This window comes from Staurois parvus, unplaced genomic scaffold (genome assembly GCF_062004578.1).
Source record: "Staurois parvus isolate SC_StPar_1 unplaced genomic scaffold, SC_StPar_1.0 ptg000734l, whole genome shotgun sequence".
Lineage (NCBI taxonomy): Eukaryota > Metazoa > Chordata > Amphibia > Anura > Ranidae > Staurois > Staurois parvus.
Window position 1 is genome coordinate 480176 of NW_028318530.1, and position 25459 is coordinate 505634.

General features: G+C 41.8%; 1 protein-coding gene across 2 annotated transcripts in view; it reads left to right on the forward strand.

The window, feature by feature from the left end:
- The window catches only part of BEND4 (BEN domain containing 4), a 146893-nt gene extending 122326 nt beyond the window's left edge, over positions 1 to 24567 (forward strand). Inside the window, exons 4-5 of one of the 2 annotated variants that reach the window (XM_089654000.1) lie at positions 10656 to 10825; positions 23617 to 23760. In XM_089654000.1, coding sequence (XP_089510126.1) covers positions 10656 to 10825; positions 23617 to 23626 — 180 coding nt within the window. In that variant the 3' untranslated portion in view covers positions 23627 to 23760. Of the gene's footprint in view, positions 1 to 10655; positions 10897 to 23616 lie in introns of both variants that reach the window. The other variant, XM_089653999.1, reaches the window with a different exon arrangement.
- The last annotated feature ends 892 nt before the right edge of the window (positions 24568 to 25459 follow it).

The window sequence follows — 25459 nt, forward strand, 5'->3', positions numbered from 1 at the left end:
TAGAAGAACTACTGCAGCTCAAATTGCTGAAACATTATTGCTTGTTCTCGTAGAAAGGTTTAGGAACATCTCAGTTTGATGTATGTGGGGCTGCGTAGCTACAGACAGATCAGGGCCCATGCTGACCTGTATCCACAGCCAAAGGTGCCAATGATGGGCACTTGAGCATCAGAACTAGACCACAGAGCAATGGAAGAAGGTGGGCTGGTCTGATGACTCACATTTTCTTTTACACCATATGGATGACTGGGTGCATGTGCGTTGCTTGCCTGGAGAAGAGATGGAACCAGAATCCACTATAGGAAGTCTAATTCTTGTAGGCCCCACCTTGCAACTTGCAAAGGATCTGCTACTGTCGGCTTGGTTCCAGATACCACAGTATACTTTCAGAGGTCTAGTGAAGTCCATGCCTCAATGGGTCAGGGCTGTTTTGATGATTTACTCAATATTAGGTGGGTGGTCATGGTGGAATGGCTGATCAGTGCATATCCACACTGGTAGCTCTGACAACTTAATCTAAAAACCATGGAAAGGTAGATATTAGTCTCCAAGAACAGGATTGGATGTCGCGGAGAAACTTTATTATTTGCAGATGGCTGTTAAAATGAACATTTATACTATAAAAAAAAACTTTTACTGTTAGGCATGCTACGTCTTTATATTCCCTTTTGAGATAAGCAGTCCTTGCATTTTCTTGTTTTGTAACCTACATAGGTACACATGCCTATGCAATGATGGCTAGCCCAAAGCAAACATACTTAGCCTCATGTACAGAAGTGTCTTGCCTTCAAACCCGTTCTTAACAGGCACAGAGTTACTATAGCCAACGACAATTCATTTATGTCAGCACCGCTCTACAGACCCTCCTCCTGCCACCATAGTGGCGTTATACTCGCCCTCACAAAAGAAATGTCATACACCTTTGTACATCCCCACCTCTGCTCACTAAACACCACTGCCTTGTAGCAGTGTCGTGGCTGCTGTTGAAACATGTAATGTCACTTCACACATGGAGAGAAACTATTTGAACTTCCATTCCTTTCAATAAAAATGAACACAGCTATACCTCTAATGATCACAGGAGTTTAGTTCGGCTAAAACCCACTGTTGATTGATGTCACAGAGCTGGTCCAGGCTCTAAAAAGAATCCAACCATATGGTTGGGATCCACCCCGAAGCCTGGACCGGCACCTGGCTCTGCCAAGAGCCTGAGCCAGCCCCTCCTACCCCCCTCCACAGCCCAGCGCTCTAGTGAGTGATGGACGGGCAGAACGGACAGCGTTGACTGACAGTCTTGGGTCTCTGCTCAGAGAAGAGGGAGAGAACAGAGAGATCAGCTGTGATTGATCGCTCAGCTCTCTCTGCAGAGCCGGCGGGGGACAGATGCAGCACCGGATCAGTGCTGCATCCACCAAGGTGAGTATGTTTTCTTTTTTTTTAACCCCATTCTCTTTTAAATAGAATATTCATGGATGCACTCTATATTAATGTAGAACTGTAGACACAAAAAAGTTTTATACATACAGTATACTGTATATATTGAACTGGGGATTGATAGCAGAGTTCAAATCCCTGGGATGAACCCACAGCATAATGAGGAACGAGAAGAGAAATTCCATTATTGTATAAGGGACGTTCACACCTATGCAGTGTGCTTCTGTGCAAAATAGTGTCCCAGGCCAGGGCAAAGCGGACACTCAGCCAGGATGCTTAATGCAGTAAAACTTTGTATAGAGGGATTTTGAAGGAATATAACAACCCTGTCCAGGACTTTCCCTTTCAGTCTTAAGAAATAAATAAAAAATGAATAATTTTATATATATTAAAACTAAAGGTTAAAGTAAATTGACCAAAAGCCATTATAGTTTCTAGTATTCAATTTTCCCACAGTTCATGAGCCTTTGTATTAGAACCACTACATCCAAATCATTCACTTCCACCAGAGCAAGTCTACTCATTCATTCACATTTCATTGTATACATGCCACACCACTACAAGTTAAACCACAGTACCCAAAGCTGCTCAGCAGTCAGTCATGTTTCTAAAAACATATATGGGAACCATGCCATGGGAAACTGCTATACATAGACCATACCATTACAACCACTGCATCCAGAACATGGCACTAGTGTCATCAAACATACTACCAACTTAGTGACCTGACACTTGCCATTAAAGCTACTGTACTCAATCAGTGTCACTAGGGCCACTGTAGCTAGGTATGGTTGGCTAATCACACAGTGTCGGAGATCTCTATCTTCAGAACTGATGTGTGTTGCTGCCTTTAGCGGTTCCTTTTTCAGTGCAGGAGGGATCAGGAGGTGCCCACGTCACACCTGTAAGCTTTTCTGCCCTTGTGCCAACTACAAATCTCATGATGTATTAAGACACAAGGAATGAAAGGGCATAGCAGCCACCCGTTTTATACACAAGAAATAAGAATGAGCCCTGCAAAGAAGAAGATTAGAAGGAAATTATGCAGTGGCTGCTGAAATAATTAAAATAGGGAGTACAGAATAATTCAACTTGATAACCACTTAAGGACCAAGCCTTTTCTGGCACATTTTGTTTGCAAAAAAAAACCCAGTATTTGTTGCTAGAAAATTACTTAGAACCCCCAAACATGATATTTGTTTTTAGCAGAGACCCTACAGAATAAAATGGTGATATTTTTATGTCACTCCTTATTTGCACAGCTGGTTTTTAAAGGCAATTTAAAAAAAAAAAAGCACTTTAATGAATTTTAATGCAAAAAAACAATATATAATCCAATGTTTTGGTAAAATGTAAAAGATTAAGTTACATCGAGTAAATAGATACCTAACGTGCTTTAAAATTGCGGCAAATTTAATTGGCGGCAAATTACGATACTGAGAAGTCTCTATAGGCAATTCTTTAAACATTTTTACAGGTTACCGGCTTAAAATTGCAGAGGAGGTCTAGTGCTAGAATTATTTCTCTCACTATACTGTTTGTGGCGATACCTCATATGTGTGGTGCGAACCCTGTTTGTGCATCTGTGTGCACAACTTACATCTGCGTTTGTATCTGCGTGCAAGCACAGAGTGATGGGAGGCGCTTTTTTTTTTTTTTTTTTTTTTTTACATTATCCCTTTAATTTTTCATATTCATTTTTATTCCTGTTACAAGGAATGTAAACATCTCTTGTAATAGATAGAAATAGGGGATGACAGGTTCTCTTTACAGTGAGATCTGGGTTCTATAAGACTCCATATCTCTTCTCCTTTGAAAGCAAAAGATAATAAAAGCCTATTGGTCTTATTTATCTAATTGTTTACTTCCGTCCTAGATCAGAAGTGACATCATGCTGTTGCTCCGGTCCTCCTAGATCATTGAGGTGATCAGAGATGATCTGGTCTCTCTTCACCTCTATGGCCAGCTGCGTGTACCATCAGATCGTTTCCTGGGCTCGCCAGTAAGAATGATAAGCCCGAGAAACACCTGCAAGGGGGGCGACCCCTCCCGCTGCTTCTAAAAGCGAGCCAGCAGCTAATAAGCTGCTTGGATTGCTTTTATGAGAAAGAAAATCACCAGCTAAAAAAAAAAAAAAATACAGGGGTTATGGCTGCTTCAGCCACTTCAAAGCTGCAATGTATATATGTATTGAAGTCTTGTGATATCTAATTTACAAAAGTATTTTTATATTTCTAAGTGGAGTTTACCTTTACACCTCCCGGTGCAATGGGGAAATGCTTGAGCAAAGAACTCTCTGAGGTTCTGTCCCCAGGCTCCTGTTCCTGAAACCTCTGTACCATTTTCAGATACCTATTTACATCGTTTTACAAAGATCGCTATAATCCTTCTGTTTGACCATGACCTTGCAGGACCGCAACCTGGGAGCTGTCTGCTGTAAAGCCCATACTCCTTGCATGCTGTTTTAGTGAACACAGATTCAAACAGGGTGACAAGATGGTCCTCTATATCTTTAAAACCCATATTCTATTAGATATATTTATCTTAGTTCCACATACCCTATATTGCCAAAAGTATTGGAACACCCCTCCAAATCATTGGATTCAGGTGTTCCAATCACCTCCATGGCCACAGGTGTAGAAAATCAAGCACCTAGGCATGCAGACTGCTTCTACAAATATTTGTGAAAGAACGGGTTGCTCTCGGGAGCTCAGTGAATTCAAGGGTGGTACCGTGATAGGTTGCCACCTGTGCAATAAGTCCATCCATGAAATGTCCTTGCTACTAAATATTCCACAGTCAACTGTTAGTGCTATTACACCAAGTGGAAGCAACTGGGAACAACAGCAATTTAGCCACGAAGTATTAGGTCACGTAAAATGACAGAACGGGGTCAGCGCATGCCGAAGCACACAGTGTACAGAAGTCACCAACTGTGTGCAGAGTCAATAGCTAAAGACCTCCAAACTTCATGTGGCCTTCAGATTATCACAACAAAAGTGCGTAGAGAGTTTCATGGAACAGGTTTCCATGGCCGAGCAGCTGCATCCAAGCCTTACATCACCAAGTGCAATGCAAAGCATCGGATGCAGTGGTGTAAAGCATGCCGCCACTGGACTCTAGAGCAGTGGAGATGTGTTCTCTGGAGTGACAAACCATGCTTCTTTGTTTGGCAATCCGATGGATGTGTCCTGGTTTGGCAGTTGCCAGGAGAACAGTACTTACCTAACTGCATTGTGCCAAGTGTAAAGTTTGGTGGAGGGGGATTAAGGTGTTGGGTTGTTTTTCAGGGTTTGGCCACTTAGTTCCAGTGAAGGGAACGATTAAGGCATTAGCCTACCAAGACATTTTGCACAATTTCATGCTCCCAACTTTGTGGGAACAGTTTGGGGATGGTCCGTTCCTGTTCCAACAAGACTTTACACCAGTGCACAAAGCAAGGTCCATAAAGACATGGATGAGCGAGTCTGAGGTGAAGAAACTTTACTGGCCTGTACAGAGTCAAGAATCAATTAGAGCGGAGACTGCGAGCCACACCTTGTCATCTGACATCGGTGCCTGACCTCACAAATGCGCTTCTGGAAGAATGGTCAAACATTCCCATAGACACACTCCTAAACCTTGTGGACAGCCTTCCCAGAAGAGTTGAAGCTGTTATAGCTGCAAAGGGTGGGCCAACTCAATATTTCAATATTGAAACCTACGGACTAAGACTGGGATGCCATTAAAGTTCATGTACGTGTAAAGGCAGGCGTCCCAATACTTTTGGCAATATAGTGTATGACAGTAGGAAGGTTGTGGGCCTGAGCGGGTGTTTTGTTTTGTTTATATGCATCTGCACTCTGAAATGTTGAAAACTCTCCTGCTAAAGTTGTTGGGATTAGATCAGGCAGAACATTTGCAGTAAATGTACAGAGATGAGATGTTTCTGGCCAATATATTAATACAGTGAAGGAAATAAATATTTGATCCCCTGCTGATTTTGAATGTTTGCCCACTCACAAAGAAATGATCAGTCTAAAAATCGAATGGTAGGTATATTGTAACACTGAGAGAGAATAGCAACAAAAAATTCAAAAGAAATGCATTTCTAACAAATTATGCACTGTTCATAAGGGAGATAAGTATTGATCCCCTATCATTCAGCAGGATTTCTGGCTAACAGGTGTCTTTCATATAGGTAACAAGCTGAGATTAGAAGCAGTCTCTTAAAGGGAGTGCTGCTAATCTCATTTTTTTACCTGTATAAAAGACACCTGTGCACAGGAGCAATCAAACAATCAGATACCAAACTCTCCACCATGGCAAAGACCAAAGAGCTGTCCAAGGATGTCAGGGACAAGATTGTAGACCTACACAAGGCTGGTCTGGGCTACCAAACTATCGCCAAGCAGCTTGGTGAGAAGGTGACAACAGTTGGTGCAATCATTCGCAAATGGAAGAAACACAAAACAACCTTAGTCTCCCTAGGTCTGGTTCACCATGCAAGATCTCACCTCGTGGAGTGTCAATGATCATGAGAACAGTAAGGAATCATCCCAGAACTACACACGAGGATCTTGTCAATGATGTCCAGGCAGCTGGGACCACAGTCACCAAGAAAACAGTTGGTAACACACTACACTGACAAGGACTGAAATCCTGCCATGCCCGCAAGGTCCCTCTGCTCAAGAAAGCACATGTCCAGGCCCTTCTGAAGTTTTCCCCGAAGATCTGCATGATGCAGAGGACGACTGGTTGAAAGTTTTGTGGTCAGATGAGACCAAGATCGAGCTGTTTGGCATCAACTCAACTTGCCATGTTTGGAGGAGGAGGAATGCTGCCTATGACCCCAAGAACACCATCCCAACTGTCAAACATGGTGGTGGAAACATTCTGCTTTGGGGGTGTTTTTTTGCTAAGGGGACAGGACAACTGCACCGCATCAAAGGGATGATGGACGGGGAAATGTACCGTCAAATCTTGGGTGAGAACCTTCTTCCCTCAGCCAAGACATTGAAAATGGGTCATGGATGGGTGTTCCAACATGACAATGACCCAAAACACATGGCCAAGGCAACGAAGAAGTGGCTCAAGAAGAAGCACATTAAGGTCCTGGAGTGGCCTAGCCAGTCTCCAGACATTAATCTGACTGAAAATATGTGGAGGGAGCTGAAAGTTCAAGTTGCCAAGCGTCAGCCACCAAACCTTAATGACTTGGAGAGGATCTGCCAAGAGGAGTGGGTCAAAATCCCTCCTGAGATGTGTGCAAACCTGATGGCCAACTACAAGAAACGTCTGACCTCTGTGATTGCCAACAAGGGATTTGCCACCAAGTACTAAGTCATGTTTTGTGAAGGGGCTCAAATACTTATTTCCCTCATGAACATGCAAATCAGTGCATAATTTGTTAGACATGCATTTCTTTTGAATTTTTTGTTGCTATTCTGTCTCTCAGTGTTACAATACACCTACATTTGATTTTTAGACTGATCGTTTCTTTGTGAGTGGGCAAACATTCAAAATCAGCAGGGGATCAAATACTTATTTCCTTCACTGTATATTCTAGCTGTAAGAAGTTGTGTGTGAACTAGACTGTGCCTCCTATGCTGTAACTTAGAATTACACATGAACAGCCACAGATCACCATGGGCTGTTTAAAGTGTTGATAAACCCTGACAATGACCTTCTTTTAATTGTTCCCTTTTGGCCTGGTAAATGTACCTTTCCAAGCATTTTGTTATACAGTATCTGTTAAATGCAAAAAATGCCTATTGATTGTGTGATAAACACAGAGCTATGTTCAGTAGCTCAGTACTTTAACAACAGGCAACTGGGCAGGACTGACAATTTTGCATTTTAGTCCACATGCATTGTCATTTTAAAAGAGGAAATTAGTGGCCAAAATAATTTCTAGCAGATCAATAGGTAATATTCTGTACTTGCAGGGTCTTTAAAGGGATGAAACATGAGGAAATGAAATGTGCATTGTTAGGTGGACAGGCTCAACTGATATTGGCAGAGGCAAACCACACGTCAGAGAGGGACACACAGGCTCTGTCCAACCAGGCTTCTCTTGCACCTTTTTTCAGCAAGGCAGTAAACAAACACAGTTGTAATTCAGGAAGGCTTTGCTTAGTATACGCATGCATAAAACTAAAACAAACATCTGTTTGTCCAAACCACTAACTAAACACAGGTCAGTTTCCTCCAACAAGATGTCTCCTAATGGGTTTCCCAAAACAAACAGGCAGCATATGTACCTTTTTGGTGTTCTGTCAGCAATCAGCCTTTTCACCCAGCAGCAGGCTTTCATAGCAGAGATAGTGAGAGAGCCCTCGGCATCAGTAAGTTCACATATACAGTTGTGTTCAAAATAATAGCAGTCAGACATTACTAACCTGATCAATCACTGTTTTTGGTAGAAATGATATTTCTACATGGCAAATAATTAACTAGCAGGTGTAGTAGAGTAATAGGAATCCAACAGTCATGACAAGCATGCTGCTGATTCTGTGTAATTGAATCACTAATTGAAAATTCAAAATAATAGCAGTGTAGAGTTCTATTAGTTGAGGTCATTCATTCTTTGAAAAACAGGTGGCAATTATTGCCCTTATTTAAGGAAGGAAGGCAGCAAATGTTGTACATGCTGGTTACAGTGCATTTCTCTCTGAAATTCTGAGGAAAATGGGTCGTTCCAGACATTGTTCAGAAGACATGCATGCTGCTGATTCTGTGTAATTGAATCACTAATTGAAAATTCAAAATAATAGCAGTGTGGAGTTCTATTAGTTGAGGTCATTCATTCTTTGAAAAACAGGTGGCAATTATTGCCCTTATTTAAGGAAGGAAGGCAGCAAATGTTGTACATGCTGGTTACAGTGCATTTCTCTCTGAAATTCTGAGGAAAATGGGTCGTTCCTGACATTGTTCAGAAGAACAGCGTACCTTAATTAAAAAGTTGATTGGAGAGGGGAAAACATATAAAGAAGTGCAGAAAATGATGGGCTGCTCAGCTAAAATGATCGCAAATGCTTTAATATGGTAAGCAACCTGAAAGACGTGGAAGAAAGCGAAAAACTACCATTCGAATGGATAGAAGAATAGCCAAAATGGCAAGGACTCAGCCAACAATCAGCTCCAGGAAGATCAAAGATGGTCTAAAGTTACCTGTGAGTACTGTTACAATTAGAAGATGCCTATGTGAAGCCAAGCTATCTGCAAGAGGCCCCCGCAAAGTCCCACTGTTGAAAAAAAGAAGTGCTGAAGAGGTTACAATTTGCCAAAGAGCACATTGACTGGCCTAAAGAGAAATGGCACAACATTTTGTGGACTGATGAAAGTAAGATTGTTCTTTTTGGGTCTAGTGGCCGGAGACAGTGTGTCAGACGCCCCCCAAACACTGAATTCAAGCCACAGTACACTGTGAAGACAGTGAAGCATGGTGGTGCAAGCATCATGATATGGGGATGTTTCTCATACTACGGTGTTGGGCCTATTTATCGCATACCAGGGATCCTCGATCAGTTTGAATACATCAGAATACTTGAAGAGGTTATGCTGAAGAGGAAATGCCCTTGAAATGGGTGTTCCAACAAGACAACGACCCCAAACACACCAGTAAACGTGCAACATCTTGGTTCAAGACCAACAAGATTGACGTTATGGAGTGGCCAGCCCAATTCCCGGATCTTAATCCAATAGAAAACTTGTGGGGTGACATCAAAAATGCAGTTTCTGAGGCAAAACCAAGAAATAGAGAAGAACTGTGGAATGTAGTCCAATCATCCTGGGCTGGAATACCTGTTCACAGGTGCCAGAAGTTGGTTGACTCCATGCAACACAGATGTACAGCAGTTCTCAGAAACAGTGCTTATACAACTAAATATTCATTAGGTGATTCAAAGGAAAGCAAAATCTTCAAACATTTTTCAGTTTATATAGTGAATGTTTGAGTTTGTAAAGAAGAATACAAACACTGCTATTTTTTGAACAGTCTAATATTCACTTTTCTTAAATTTGTTTAGAGGAACAACACAAATTTGATATATTTTTCTTCATGTTTTGATTTGGAATAGAATGTGTAGTGTTCCCAATGCATTTGTGTGTATGGAAATAAAAGCTATTAGAAGGATTTTGAGCTTTATTCACTTTTTTCAGCACACTGCTATTATTTTGAACACAACTGTATATATAAAGGGTTGTGGACAGTTGGGACTAATAATGAAGTCTGGTCACCAGGTAAGATGTGGACCTATGGATTGCGACTTTATCACATCGAAAGGGCCCAGATGTGAACTTAAAGTGGAGTTCCAGCTGAAAAAAAAAAGTCAGCAGCTACAGAAACTGCAGGTGTCCTCAGCACCGCTGGTTTCACTGGCCGTCTTCTCTCACTGGTGCCGGCATGTTCTAGTGTGAGCACACGGCTGTGATAGCTTGCGGCTTCACAGCCGGGTGCCCACTGCACATGTGTGAGAAGGGCTGCACTTTTTGAATGTTCCTGTAGTCTTCTGGGTCCTGTCACGTGTCCCAGAAGACTACGGGGAGGGGGGGAGGACAATTTCCACTTCGGATCGCCTAGACAATTGCAGCAAAAGTTGGAGCGGGTATCTGTCAAATTCAGGTACCCGCTCCCCAAAGGTGCCAATCCTTATAGGGGAGCGGTGGACAAAGAAGTAAAATGGATCTCCCCCTTTGTGGAACTGGATTCTGAAAAAAAAAATCTGTTTTCTTTACATCAGTCATAAACCCCTCATTATGTGTATGTGAGATGCCTAGGTGATGCACATACACTGTCCGCAATCCAGCAAGTGCCTTGCTTATGTTTTTTTTTTATACCCTTCAATATTCCTGGCCTGCTATGTGGTACAAATTTTCTTAGAGTTTTGGAATTCAGTTTTTTTGTATACACCTTCCATGGCTATAAATAAAATGTAAAAAGACCAGATATATACAGATACCTGAGGGATCATAGAAATAGAAAAATAAAGATATGCAGTATATTAGAATAGGAAATGCATAAAACTGTTCTTAGTAAAAGTAAAGACGGTGGACTGGCTGATGATGGGTGAACAGGCTTGTTTAGATGTGAGTTGAGTGCTTTGTGGTGAAGTGAAATAACATGTTGCAGTAAAGTGAGAAATCGTTTTTACTACTTTATTTATGTCACCTGTACCTTTTTCAGAGCTGTGTGAGCATTGGAGAATGGTACTCACCTTCTACTTCTGTCACCTCTACAGGGCAGCAAACAGCTTCTGAACAACTATCCAGTATACATCACTAGTAAACAATGGGATGAGGCCGTCAACTCCTCCAAGAAAGATGGAAGGCGGCTTCTGCGATACCTCATCCGATTTGTGTTCACAACAGATGAGCTTAAATATTCATGTGGCCTTGGGAAAAGGAAAAGGTCAGTGCAGTCAGGAGACACTGGTCCTGAAAGACGTCCTCTGGATCCTGTTAAAGTAACGTGTCTCAGAGGTACTGCATCTTTTCACTCAGCGTACTCATCCTCCTTCGTGTCTTGCACTGTCTTTCTTTAGCAGGCTTTCTGTGATAAGCTCACTTGTAATTTCTTCTGATGTCACTCATGTCTTTACGAACATACTTTCTTCTAGATGGTATGCTGTGCACAGGAGTTCTAACATGTTTGTAAACCCAAATAATGAACTTCTTTTGGACTGTTAAATCTATTGAAATCCTTTTTTATATCTGTTTTATTAGTGCATATACATACCTTTCAATCCTGCCAGAAATACAGCGGAGTTTTAACTTCCTGTAGTGAGTTGGCAGTGCTGCACTAAAATCTCAAACATTCTTACCAGTCTTGTCTGTGGATCAGTTCTTCCTGCGGACTTCAGAACACCATCTTCCTGTCCTGGGGTGACAACGTTGCTCCTCTGTAGATGCAGTACTGTGAGCATTGTCACCCTAGGACAGAAAGTGTGTTAATGTGGCAGGATCACCAGATAAAAATAAAGGAAAAAACCTGAAATAACTAATGCAGTCACCACATCTTATGACCGGTAAGCTAAAATACAATTTATTTTTGTACCCTTTAAAGCTGAACTCTAGACAATGTCATCTTTCCACTGCCCACCTGTTGACTAGGCAATGAAGGATTAGCAAAGCACTGATAAGTCATTCTCTGCTCACTCTTTTTTCTCCTCATGTCGGCACATGTTCATGCAGCCAAACGGGATTGGCTCCTAGTGCTGCCTCTCCCTTTGAAGAGAAATTCAGGTGCTTATGCCAGTTTTATGTAAAATATACACTTAATTTAAAGGAATTCACTAGTGCTTTACATCGTGTTTTATGTCTGCTTGCAGTTCAGCTTAGTCACTGTTAGCTATCAAATAAATTGGTGCACATGCTCATAAATGAACTATTGTTAAATTGCTTCAATTCCTGTCTTCCTGTCTTCCCTTTTCCCCATGACAGCCTTCGAACGACCCCTGACCCCCTATGAATGCAAATGTTCAGACCATGGCACAGTTGTACATACCCTATCGAGCATGTACAAATTACTGTTGCAGGAGGATCTCACCAACACTCTTGCTTTCCTTGAACAATGGGAAAAAGATTTGGGTCCCTCTCTCACCACAACAGAAAAGTCTAAAATCCTGTACTACTAAATCCTCTATCAGTAAAAAGCATTAAGAGTTGAGCTACAAAGTCCTCACTCGCTGAAACCAAAAATCCCAGCTACTGCATCATTTCTACCCCAACACCCCTTCTCATTCCTGAAGATGTAAAGACCCCAACAGAGACATTCACCACATCTTCTAGTCTTGTGACAAATGTGGCCATTTCTGGGCTTGCATTTTTACAACTAAACAAAAATGTATGGACCATTCCATCCAAATCTCCCCCGGCTTTTTCCTGTTACGTAACAACTCCATATCACTTTTGTGGTATAAAGGATTCAACTTGATCCACATGGAGAATGTAGCTAGAGCATACATTCCAGGCCTCTGGAAGAACCCCCCACCCTCTACCAACAGTAAAAGAGTGGTTCAAAAGAGTAAAAGACAACATACTAATGGAAGACCTCACTAGCTCCCTCAAAGACACCTCTAACACTTGGTTCTATTGGTCTGAGTAGAAAACCATAGATGAATGCAAGGTTCATATGAAATAGCCATGATCAGTTGATTGATCTAACCCACTTATAACATTTTCCTGCTCAACTTTCTTCTAATCCTTCTTCTACCAACCCCCCACCCCCCTTTATTTCCCTTATGCGTCCTACACTACTGCATGGCTTGTCTGACAGGAGGGGTCAACCATACAACCCCTGGCAAAAAGTATGGAATTACCAATCTTGGAAAATATTCATTCAATTGTTTAATTGTGTAGAAAAAGAAAACTAATCACAGACATGCCTCAAAACTATTTTCATTTAACATTCCAACCTTCTGGCACACTTAAAAAATAAAAAAGAAAGAAAACTATAGCTGATTGCAACTGTTTTTGCATATCGAGCAGAGGAACAAAATATGGAATCACTCAATTCTGAGGAATATATTATGGAATCATGGAAAAAAAACACTACATTACACCACTAGTACTTTGTTGCACCACCTCTGGCTTTTATAAGAGCTTGAATTTTCTGAGACATGGATTTAACTATTAACAACCAGTATTCATCATCAATCCGGCTCCAACTTTCTCCTATTGCAGTTGCTAGATCAGCTTTGCAGGTTGGAGCCTTGTCATGGATCATTTTCTTTAATTCCCACCATAGATTTTTAATTAGATTGAGGTCCGGACTATTTGCAGGCCACGCCATTGACATTATGGGGTTTATTTACTAAAGCTGGAGAGTCCAAAATCAGACTCCCTTCTGCATAGAAACCAATCAGCTTCTAACCTCAGCTTGTTCAATGAAGCTTTGGCAATGAGACCTGGAAGCTGGAAGGTTTCTATGCAGAAGGGAGTCGATTTTGGACTCTCCAGCTTTAGTAAATAAACCCCTATATGTCTTTCCTGCAGGAATGTTTTCATGGCTATTTCCCTATGGCAAGATGCATTATCATCCTGAAAAATGATGTCCTCATCACCAAACATCCTTTCAATTGGTGGAATAAGAAAAGTGGCTAAAATCTCAATATGAATGTGTGCATTTATTCAAGATTTCTTGACTGTCATCTCCCCCGTACCTTTACCTGACATGCAACCCCATATCGTCAATGATTGTGGAAATCTTTATACATTTAATTGGAATGGTACCAAACAAAAGTTCCAGCATCATCACCCTGCCCAATGCAGATTCTGGATTCATCACCGAATATCACTTTCATCCAGTCATCCACAGTCCATGATTGCTTTTCTTTAGCCCCCTGTAACCTTTTTTTTCTGTTTAGGTGTTAATGATGGTTTTCATTTGGCTTTTCTGTATGTAAATCTCATTTCCTTTAGGTGATGCCTTACAGTTCGGTCACAGACATTGACTCCAGTTTCTGCCCATTTGTTTTGTTGTGCATTTTCTGTTTTCAAGGCATATTGCTTTAAGTTTTCTATCTTGACACTTTGATGTCTTCCTTGGTCTACCAGTATGCTTCCCTTTTACATTCTTCCCATTTGATTAGTACTTGGTCCGGATTTTAGACACAGCTGACTGCGAACAACCAACATCGTTTGCAACATTCAGTGATAATTTACTTTCTTGAAGAAGTTTTATAATCCTCTCTGTTGTTTCAACTGACATGTCTGGTGTAGGAGCCATGATTCATGTCAATCAGCTTGGTGCAACAGCTCACCGAGGTGTGCAAGCACTCTTTTAACTGCAGACTAATTAGCAGATATAATCTGATGCAGATGTTTGTTTAAAACAGCAAAGTACATGGGGATTCCATAATATTTTCCTCAGAATTGAGTGATTCCATATTTTTTCCTCTGAGCTGCAAAAACAGTTTGCAGTTTTCTTTCTTTTTTAATTTTTTTAAGTGTTTCTTAAAACTAGAAGTTTGGAATGTTAAATGAAAATAGTTTTGAGGCGTGTCTGGGATTCATTTTTTTTTTACACAATTAAACAATTGAATGAACATTTTTCAAGAGTGACAATTCCATACTTTTTGCCAGGGGTTCTATACCTGATAACCTTCCTTTTTCCACAATTTACCATCCTACTTGTCCAGCCACCCACCTTTTTTCAACTACAGATCTTAAGACAAAATAAAAAAAACCTTATTAGGATTTCCCCGTCCGCATTTACCTCCCTCTATTTACACCCTGCCGCTGTTTGGCTCTAAATATCATGTTTACTAGCGGAAACAAGCGTGTTTGTGTTTACCAATAATTTTATGCCATACAGTTCATTTTGTAACTCTCAGTCTTTGTTACTTTTTGTACACGCCAACATGTACAAGTCACCCTAAAGGTTTTGTATCCTAGTCAGTGCTATATAAATAAAGCATTTATAGGTAAAAAAAAATAGTGCTGGGCAGAGAACACTAACACCTAACAAATGTTGGCTTCCTTCAATAGCTCGTTTTAACATCCATATTCTTCCAGACTTAGCCAGTGTGGATGAAGTGCCAATGTAATGAAGTACATAGAAAAGGGTCATAACTGAGGCTTTATTATGTTATGCTGGAAAAGTCTTTAGCAAGCATTGTAGAAATTGTAAAATTCATGTTCTCTAATTAAACTCTACAAAGTCTCATAAACTTCCTAATATAAAAAGTGTAAGAAGTGAGCGCTAACCTGCCAGCAGCTGTACACTCAAGGTAACCAACAAAACCTTAATGAAATAAATAAATAAAATAGTGCAGCACTAAATTGATGATTCAAAATAAAACCATAGGTGGAATAAATAAGCAATAAAATATGAGCGTACTTATGAATAATTAATTAAATATGCTTATAAACATATAGCTGAAGATACATATAATAAGTGTCAATCCTAAACAATGTAAAATTAAATGGGGCAAAGTGATCTGTAATGGTGACTAAGTAATGCCCTTAAAGTCCCCGAAGCTTCAATCGGTGCGCAATAGTAATGCACATTTATATATATTATCCTGATGTCATCAAGGTAATCATCTGGGCTAGTAGGTAGAAAAAGGCTTCCTCTCAAGGTGGATGGGTCCTGAGACTTTAGATGTTGATGATCCAGGGGTGTCCAGAGTTCCCCTTAAGGTATAGGTGGGTGCAGCTCACAAGGGTTAACAGGAGGCTCCCTCTCTGGAGGCAATGGACTGGTGCTGGGCGTCTAAAAGATTAATGCTCCCCACAGGGTTCAAAACGAAACAATGCCCATAGTGTAGTATACTAGGCAAAACATTTATTGATAAATTAAGCAGGTTGCATCCAAAGGCAAATGTTACAAATCAATTTGGACTGACTGACCCTGAATAGAGATGGCCGCAGGAGCTCCACGATGCATGTATTGTAACACAACAAATAGCAACAAAAATTTCAAAAGAAATGCATGTCTAACAAATTATGCACTGATTTGCATGTTCATGAGGGAAATAAGTATTTGATCTCCTATCATTCAGCAGGATTTCTGGCTACCAGGTGTCTTTCATACAGGTAACAAGCTGAGATTAGAAGCAGTCTCTTAAAGGGAGGCTAATCTCATTTTGTTACCTGTATAAAAGACAGCTGTCCACAGGAGCAATCAAACAATCAGATTTCAAACCCTCCACCATGGCAAATACCAAAGGATGTCAGGGACAAGATTGTAGACCTACACAAGGCTGGACTGGGCTACAAAACTATCGCTAAGCAGCTTGGTGAGAAAGTAACAACAGTTGGTGCAATCATTCACAAATGGAAACACAAAACAACCTTAGTCTCCCTGTTTGCACCATGCAAGATCTCACCTCGTGGCGTGTCAATGATCATGAGAACAGTGAGGAATCATCCCAGAACTATACGTGAGGATCTTGTCAATGATCTCCAGGCAGCTGGGACCACAGTCACCAAGAAAACAATTGGTAACACACTATACCGACAAGGATTGAAGTCCTGCAGTGCCCGCAAGGTCCCTATGCTCAAGAAAGCACATGCCCAGGCCCGTCTGAAGTCTGCCACTGAACATCTGAATGATGCAGAGGAGGACTGGTTGAAAGTATTGTGGTCAAATGAGTCCAGAATCAAGCTCTTTGGCATCAACTCAACTCGCTGTGTTTGGAGGAGGAGGAACGCTGCCTATGACCCCAAGAACACCATCCCAACTGTCAAACGTGGTGGTGGAAACATTCTGCTTTGGGGGTGTTTTTCTGCTAAGGGGACAGGACAACTGCACCGCATCAAAGGGACGATGGACGGGGCAATGTACAATCAAATATTGGGTGAGAACCTTCTTCCCTCAACCAGGGCATTGAAAATGGGTCATGGATGGGTGTTCCAGCATGACAAGGACCCAAAACACACGGCCAAGGCAACAAAGGAGAGTCTCAAGAAGAAGCACATTAAGGTCCTGGAGTGGCCTAGCCAGTCTCCAGATCTTAATTCAATTGAAAATCTGTGGAGGGAGCTGAAAGTTCGAGTTGACAAATGTCAGTCACCAAACCTTAATGACCTGGAGAGGATCTGCCAAGAGGAGTGGGCCAAAATCCCCCCTGAGATGTGTGCAAACCTGGTGGCCAACTACAGGAAACGTCTGACCTCTGTGATTGTCAACAAGGGATTTGCCACCAAGTACTAAGTCATGTTTTGTGAAGGGGATCAAATACTTATTTCCCTCATGAACATGCAAATCAGTGCATCATTTGTTAGACATGCATTTCTTTTGAATTTTTTGCTGCTATTCTGTCTCTCAGTGTTACAATACACCGAACATTTGATTTTTAGACTGATCGTTTCTTTGTGAGTGGGCAAACATTCAAAATCAGCAGGGGATCAAATACTTATTTCCTTTACTGTAGATTGCTTTTCCTGATGGAATGTGCTTGTCCTCCATAGAAACAAAGGTTAGCAGGAAGGGGACCAGGTTTGGGGACAGTGCAGTCATAGTATTTGCCTGACTTATAAATGACACAATAAATAAGCTGACACTTAATAAGTACGTATCTGTGCCAGGGCAGCTTTCTGTACTGGAAGTCCAATATTAGGATTCAGCACTTTCATACATCAGCCCTGTACATAGATATTTGAGACTAAAATGATAGTTATGGTTATTAAATTACATTTTTTTTGAGCCCACATGTGTGCACGTGCGATATTAGCTTGAAGACAAATAATATTAACAGAAGAATCATACAGTTATTCACATTATACAATATGGGAAACCACAAGCAGTGAAACCACGCAGTGATCAGTATAGCTGATACTGCACCTGCTGATTTAATGATGACAGCTTGTACATTCATTCTCATCATATATATACATATGGGGAGAAACAGCATAGAAAAGTGTAAATAAGGTAGGAGAGGAACCTATGACAATTATTGCTGTGCTAACTGAATAACCTCAGAAATATTCTTATCTACTGTATGTATGCAGGAGAACTGTAGTGACCAAATAATAGTGTTCTGTTCTGTTCAGTTCAGTTGATTTTGAAACCTTCTTTCTGTATTAATGTAACATATTTTCCGGCGTATAAGACGACTTTTTATACTTAAAAACATACCCCAAAAATTGGGGGTCATCTTATACGCGGGGTATACAATGTGAACCTTTAGTTCGTTTGGGCCAAGCTGTTTAAACGAACATCCCTAATCTGTCAGCCCGCTGGATGTGCGGTAATACTGTATGTAAGGTAGCTTCGGCTACACACAGTATACCACGCTGAGACAATCACGGCGAGCGATGTATTCTATTAATGAATACAAAGCCTGCTCGGATTGGCTGAGGTTGTGACATCATCAACCGCCTCTCTGACTCAGCCAATCCGAGCAGGCTTTGTATTCATTACTAGAATACATCGCTCACCAGCTACTACACACACTCTGTAACTGTAAGCCCCTCTCTCCTCTGGTACTCTAGGTGGGAGAGTGAAGATTTGGGTGACAAAGGACTGCTTTGTACCTGAAGGGTGGGTTTGAGGGGAGAGCTCTGTACTGGGAGGAGGGTACTTGGGGTAAATTGGCCTGTGAAATATGCACTACTTAACCCTGTACCCTGGGTACATAGCACACTCCTGAGTCCTGCACCCTGTACATAGCGTGCTCCTGATTCCTGCACCCTGTACGTAGCGCACTCCTGAGTCCTGCACCCTGTACGTATCACACTCCTAGGTCCTGCACCCTGTACGTAGCGCACTCCTAGGTCCTGCATCCTGTACGTAGCACACTCCTAGGTCCTCCACCCTGTACGTAGCGCACTCCTGAGTCCTGCATCCTGTACGTAGCACACTCCTAGGTCCTCCACCCTGTACGTAGTGCACTCCTAGGTCCTCCACCCTGTACGTAGCACACTCCTAGGTCCTGCACCCTGTACGTAGCACACTCCTAGGTCCTCCACCCTGTACGTAGTGCACTCCTAGGTCCTGCACCCTGTATGTAGCACACTCCTAGGTCCTGCAACCTGTACATAGCACACTCCTAGGTCCTGCACCCTTTACGTAGCGCACTCCTGAGTCCTGCACCCTGTACGTAGCGCACTCCTAGGTCCTGCACCCTGTACGTAGCGCACTCCTGAGTCCTGCACACCGTACGTAGCACACTCCTAGGTCCTGCACCCTGTACGTAGCACAGTCCTAGGTCCTGCACCCTGTACGTAGCACACTCCTAGGTCCTATACCCTGTACGTAGCACACTTCTAGGTCCTGCAACCTGTATGTAGCACACTCCTAGGTCCTGCACCCTGTACGTAGCGCACTCCTGAGTCCTGCACCCTGTACGTAGCACACTCCTAGGTCCTGCACCCTGTACGTAGCACACTCCTAGGTCCTGCACCCTGTACGTAGCACACTCCCAGGTCCTGCAACCTGTACGTAGCACACTCCTAGGTCCTGCACCCTGTATGTAGCACACTCCTAGGTCTTGCACCCTGTACGTAGCACACTCCTAGGTCCTGCACCCTGTACGTAGCACACTTCTTGGTCCTGCACCCTGTACGTAGCGCACTCCTAGGTCCTGCACCCTGTACGTAGCACACTCCTAGGTCCTGCACCCTATACGTAGCACATTCCTGAGTCCTGCACCTGGAGTCCTGGAAGCAGGTCAGAAGGTGGTTAGCTGCAGGTCAGATGCACTTGTCAATGAAGTTTGAATTAGCTCAGAAGCTTCTAAAAGTGATGTTAGACTGATGCCAACAACACAAGCCCAAATTCCATTGACACAGACCCTAAGGCTTTGCTTACAGTTGTGGCTAGAGGATGGTAAAAAATAGGCAGTCGAGCCATGGTTTCTTTGCCAAATCCGCCCCTTCCTCCGACCGCCCACCTTAACCTAACACAATGACCGGAGGTGGTACACATGCCATGTCCGTGTTGCTTTGTTTTACAAGCATGGCACAAATTATATCACATGTCGTGTGCAAGTGAATGGGGCTGCCTTGCAACTGTGGTGTGGTCTTTCGAGGGTTAAAGGTAAGATCTGCCTCCACGCCACGTCTCTGAAACGCAATCCACCACAGATCACTTTTCAGATGGGCCGTGAACACCACCGCAAGTGTAAATGAGCTCTAGCAGGACTCGATGACTCTTTCATCTGTTAGGTTGCGGAGGTTTGGCAGGACTTTCAGAATCACAATAATAGCTTGATACAATATGTATCTTTCTATCGCGTGGATTAAATTGTTGTCGAAGCATGCGTGCGACTAGCAATACAAGGTGCCCTTGTAATGTATTTATTCTGTGCGAGATTTACATATTTATTCAGGTCTTTATTGTATTCTTTCTTGCATTACATTCCTTTAACTTCAACAGGTTGTTTTGCTTATAATAACCTTCTGCGGTGCTTTCATTTAAATGAATCATTTTAATATCCATTTGTTAGAAAGACAAGGCACCTACATCATTAATTAAAATCTACAGACCTCAGTCAATGAACATTTAGACAAATCATTCCATAAAAACAGATTAACAGATGCCCTTTTTTTGATCATTATTTAAAGCCCAGCCAGATGTTACGGCTATAGAAATTAAAACAATGGAGATTATAAACTATAAACTCATAAAGTGGTATGTGCGGCATGGCTCATAGTTCAGTGGAATGACGGTATTATAGGGAGGCAGGTCGTTCTCTTTCATTAATAAGGTGGAGGTCTAATAGGGTGAAACAGTAAAATGTAGGCTAGAATCCATGGCCCAAATTTTCAGGCAATAGAGATAAGGATGATCGCTGTTCATACATTATAATCCAAATATACTTCAGCCTGAAATATTAATGGTAGGATATAATTATAATCCGTTCCATCGTTATCTTTGCTTCTATGTTAGACTGTCTAGGCATGCTTACTCTTTTTAAAAGATTTTTCTCTTAAAATAAAAAGTTACAATGGAGTGAATCAAATTAAAGTGAAACTTCAGCTACTCTGCATGCAATTAAACGTTTTTTTTAGCATAAGTTTACTATTTTACCTGCCATGTACGTTGCCATTCTGTGCAGCAAATCTTGTGATTTACACATATTGTACACACTGCACAGCTAGGCAGGTAACATACATAGTTCCACATTAAAAACAAAATCATCTGTCTGGTCAAGTAGATTGGCCTTCCACATCTGCTCTCCACTCCATCCTGCTTGATTATTATTATTATACAGGATTTATATAGCACCAACGGTTTGCTCAGCGCCTTACATTATAGTGGGAGACAATACAATAACAATACAGTTCGATACAAGAGGGATTTGAGGGCCCTGCTCCTTGGAGCTTACAATCTAGGAGGGCAGGGTGAATGGTACAGTAGGTAGTCACTGTGGGGGGTGGAGTGGTTGGAAGAGTAGAGGATTCCAGAATCAGCAGAGGGCGGGATCGGCTTCCCTGAAGAGAAAGGTTTTCAGTGATCACCGAAAGGCAGGCAGAGTAGGTGATAATCTGATATATTGGGGTAGGGAGTTCCAGAGGATAGGTGACGCCCTGGAGAAGTCTTGGAGACGAGCATGGGAGGAGGAGATCAGGGAGCTAGAGAGTAAGAGGTCTTGCGAGGAGCAGAGTGTACGGTTTAGGTGATTTTTAGAGATAAGATTGGTTATGTAAGTTGGGGCAGTGTTGTGGATGGGGCTTGATGGAAGCCTCTGTCCAGTGAGCATGAGCTGATCTTGGAAGCAAAAATGTCTACATATTGATCTTTCATAGTAGCAGAGGTGTGTTTATCACAAGAATGGCTGGCCAAAATGACTAATCGTTTGGTAAGTAAAACAGGAAATGCTGTATTTAGCAGTTTGCCTGGATTTCCCCTTTAAGGTCCCTTTCACACGGGTGATCTGATCTGGTCTGCCTGTCAGTTTTTCAGGTGGAGCTGATCAGATGGTTCATGTATCCCCATAGACAGGCGGGTGTAAATGGACTTGTGTCCTACCTCTGAGTCCGTTCTTTTCTGCTAAAAAAAAAAACAAAACCGGGGGGATCCTTCCATTTCCATTTATGCCGAATGGATAGTAGGGCAGTTGGATGTAAATGGACAGTGGAGTCAGTTTACTCCTGGGAGCCCATAGATCAGAGCTAGCTTTGTCTGTGTCCACTCTGCAGTAAATGAGCGGCGGACACAGATGTGTCAACTGCCCACTCTGCTCCAATCAGCAGGGGATCTGTGAGCTAATTCCCTACTGATGGGAAAGTAATCCAACGCACATGAAAGGGGCCTAACTCCAAACTCAGAAGTTAAGTTGTCCAGTGTCAAGAATATTCTTGACACTGGACAACTGTCATTGTGGAAAGAGAAGCTTTTTCTGTATATCAGTACCAAGCATTCCCTGATTGGTGCAATATAGCATTAACATTTGCATGCTCTTTAATCTGTGTTGTCTTCTAGTACACACTTAGAGGATCTGCAAGCTCATGTGCAGATCAGTTCATCCATGAACACTTACATTGGTTTAGGCCCTTTGGGGGAAGTCTACTGTAGACACCATTGGTGCTGGTCAGCCATGTGGAAACAGTGGTCAGTTTTCTACCTTGTTCAACCACCATTCACCCAGGTGGGCCGCTTCTAGTGGTGTCTGTGGGTGCCCATAGGTATTAGATTCTTGCCCAGTTCAATTGGGTCATTGTCATTTTAAGTCTCTTGGCTCAAATTGAAAATGTTTCATTAATTTGTTTGAATCAGAAATTAAATTGGCTTTAACCACTTCCGCACCGCCCTATAGCAGAAATACTGCTACAGGATGGCACGGGTGCACAAAATCACATATATATATACGTGATTTCGCAGTTTCAGGCAGGGGGCCGAGCATCCGTTCACGGCCTCAGCTGTCACCAGGTCCCAGCCGGTAATTTCTCGCCAGCACCCGGTGATCGCCGAGTATCTCCGACGGGATAGAGACCCATGTATAAACAACACAGATCTCTCCCCGCAATTATCAGTTAAAATAACGCAGCACTGTAATGCAAAAAATGTGCAAAAAAATTCTCAAGAGGGCAAGTGGTAAAGTATATGTAAACCTTCATCTTGTAAAACAAACTTCAGTTTAAAATAAAATTAAAGCAAAACATTTGTGTATACTTTTAAAAAACATTATAAACATCTTTTTTTTGCCCAAAGTGATCATATATCCTCTGTTCTCAGCTGCATAGAGAGGTGAGGGACGAGAAATGGCAGCAAACTGAGCTTCCCAGTGAATGGCTGTGCAGAAGGGGGCATGTCAGTACCCAGGTTGAGTACCCAGCACAGCTAAAGAACTGACCATGCTGTACTCACATGCCTATTGTGGTCAATTTTTTATAGGAAAGCAGAGAGACTGGCAGGAACACCAGATATTTCACACAAAGGAAGCAATACAAAGAGAACAGGATACCTTTTTATACAAGTACATGGTAAAGCAGGCACATATCAGGAATATGAAATGTTGAGCCGAATCTTAATTTGAATAAGGCTTTACCAATCTTTGTTGATAGATCCATGTCCATAGGCAGATGCCCACAGAGTCAAATGACAAGGTCATTTGATGACTATAGGAAAGCCATGTTGACCTTCCACCATGACCAAGGAAGGGAAGAAGCTCCTGATATACAATGGCCTTCTATTTATAGCAGAGAATTTGCTGAAAAAAATAACTGTTATTTGGTTACATGTTGTATTTTGCTTTAATAAAAAACATATGGATGTTCCAGTTCCTCATGAGTGTTTCTGTTCTCCTACAGAGTTTATTAGGATGCATTGCACATCAAATCCTGACTGGTGGATGCCATCAGAAGAACAGATCAACAAGGTGTTCAGTGACGCTGTAGGACATGCACGCCAAGGACGTGCAGTGGGAACGTTCTTCCATAATGGAAACACCTATTATGAAAGCATCGACCACCAAGTATGTCAAGAGGAGATTTTCAACAGAGGCTCCCACGACGGTTCTGGTGATTGATGAAAAGTAAAGACTATGGAAAAATATAAAGTTAAAAAAAATATTGAAAGAAAAAGTTAGCCACAAAGTGAAAACTTAGTGTAATAGTTGGGTTAATGTGTCTTCTGTGTTATGTTGCTGTGCATGGTGCCTGGAACGCCAAAGGGCCCTACCAGCAGTAAAAGTCTGCCACTAAACCAGTCCAAAGTATACTACAAGTCTGTAAAGTGTGTGCGTATGTGTGTAAGAGTTCCGTCATCCTGGTTATGCTTCAGGGACTTCCTGTGGACCCTGTGATGTGACTGTTACTCTCTCTGTCTGGATAGAACACAACACAGCCAAAACAAGGACACAAGTCTCACTGGACTGGGATGTATTGGTGTGTTGTGTAGAATTAGCTTTAATAGAATTTTGCATTTTCACAAATGAGTTCAATTATGCAAAACAGCAAATTGTTATATCCCGTGTTCATAAAATGTTGTCATCACAATCCTGACACTGCAAAATTCTGTTGCCTTTTGTGTGAATTATTTCTAACCATGAATGGCTGTTTATTTATTTGTTCATTCCTGTCTTCTGGGTATTGTATTAAAGCATAACTGTACCTTCTCAATTTGATATTGTAAGGCAGGGCAGTAAAATAATCAACTTTGTATATAGAATTCATGATCTGTCTTGCTTCATTATGTCTGTACAAGCTTTTAAAAAAGTGCACCATGTGCAATGAGAAATATAAAAAAAATGTTTAATCCCATGGGAGTCTGTCCACTATCTATTCACATTGATGAAAGGATTTTCATGCAAACCAGCAGGTTGGGCAAATACTGTATAATCATGTCTATTGGTGCAGTAGGTACTGTAATGTAATTTATATGAAAGCCAGTCATTGGCAGCGATAAGGGTGGTAACAAAGCTTTCTGGCCCTTCTCTCCTCCTCCATTCTCCACAGACATCAGCACACATGCGCAAGAGACATAAGTGTGTTTCAAAGTCTACATATAGCCAAAATCTTTTCTTAGCTTTGGATAGAGTTGGGAGGGTAAAACGCCATGTTAAATACTTGAACAAAAATTAGCTGTATGATTGAGTTGCCAGAAAGAAACCTTTACTGCGCCAATGCCACAAAAAAGCCCGGTTACAATATGCCTGACATCTTGACATGCCTCACCAGGCTTTTTTGTAGCATTGGTGCAGTAAAGTCTTCTTTCTGGCAACCCGACTATACAGCTCATATTGTATAAGTATTGTCATATTGTGCTCCTTGAAACAACTGCACCATCTTTTTCCAGAGCAGCCTGCATTTCTCCTGAGGCTACCTTTTCTTTGGGTTCTTTGTATCCCGAACAATTTGTCTGGCAGTTGTGGCTGCAAACTTCCTTGGTCTACCTGACCTTGACTTGGTATCAAGAGATCCCCAAACTTTCCACTTCTTTAATAAGTGATTGAACAGTACTGACTGGCATACAGTCAGGTCCATAAATATTGGGCCATCGACACAATTCTAACAATATGCAAACTGTTGTAATTCCTACACCGTTCACCTGATTTGGATGTAAATACCTTCAAATTAAAGCTGACAGTCTGCAGTTAAAGCACATCTTGTTTGTTTCATTTCAAATCCATTGTGGTGGTGTATAGAGCCAAAA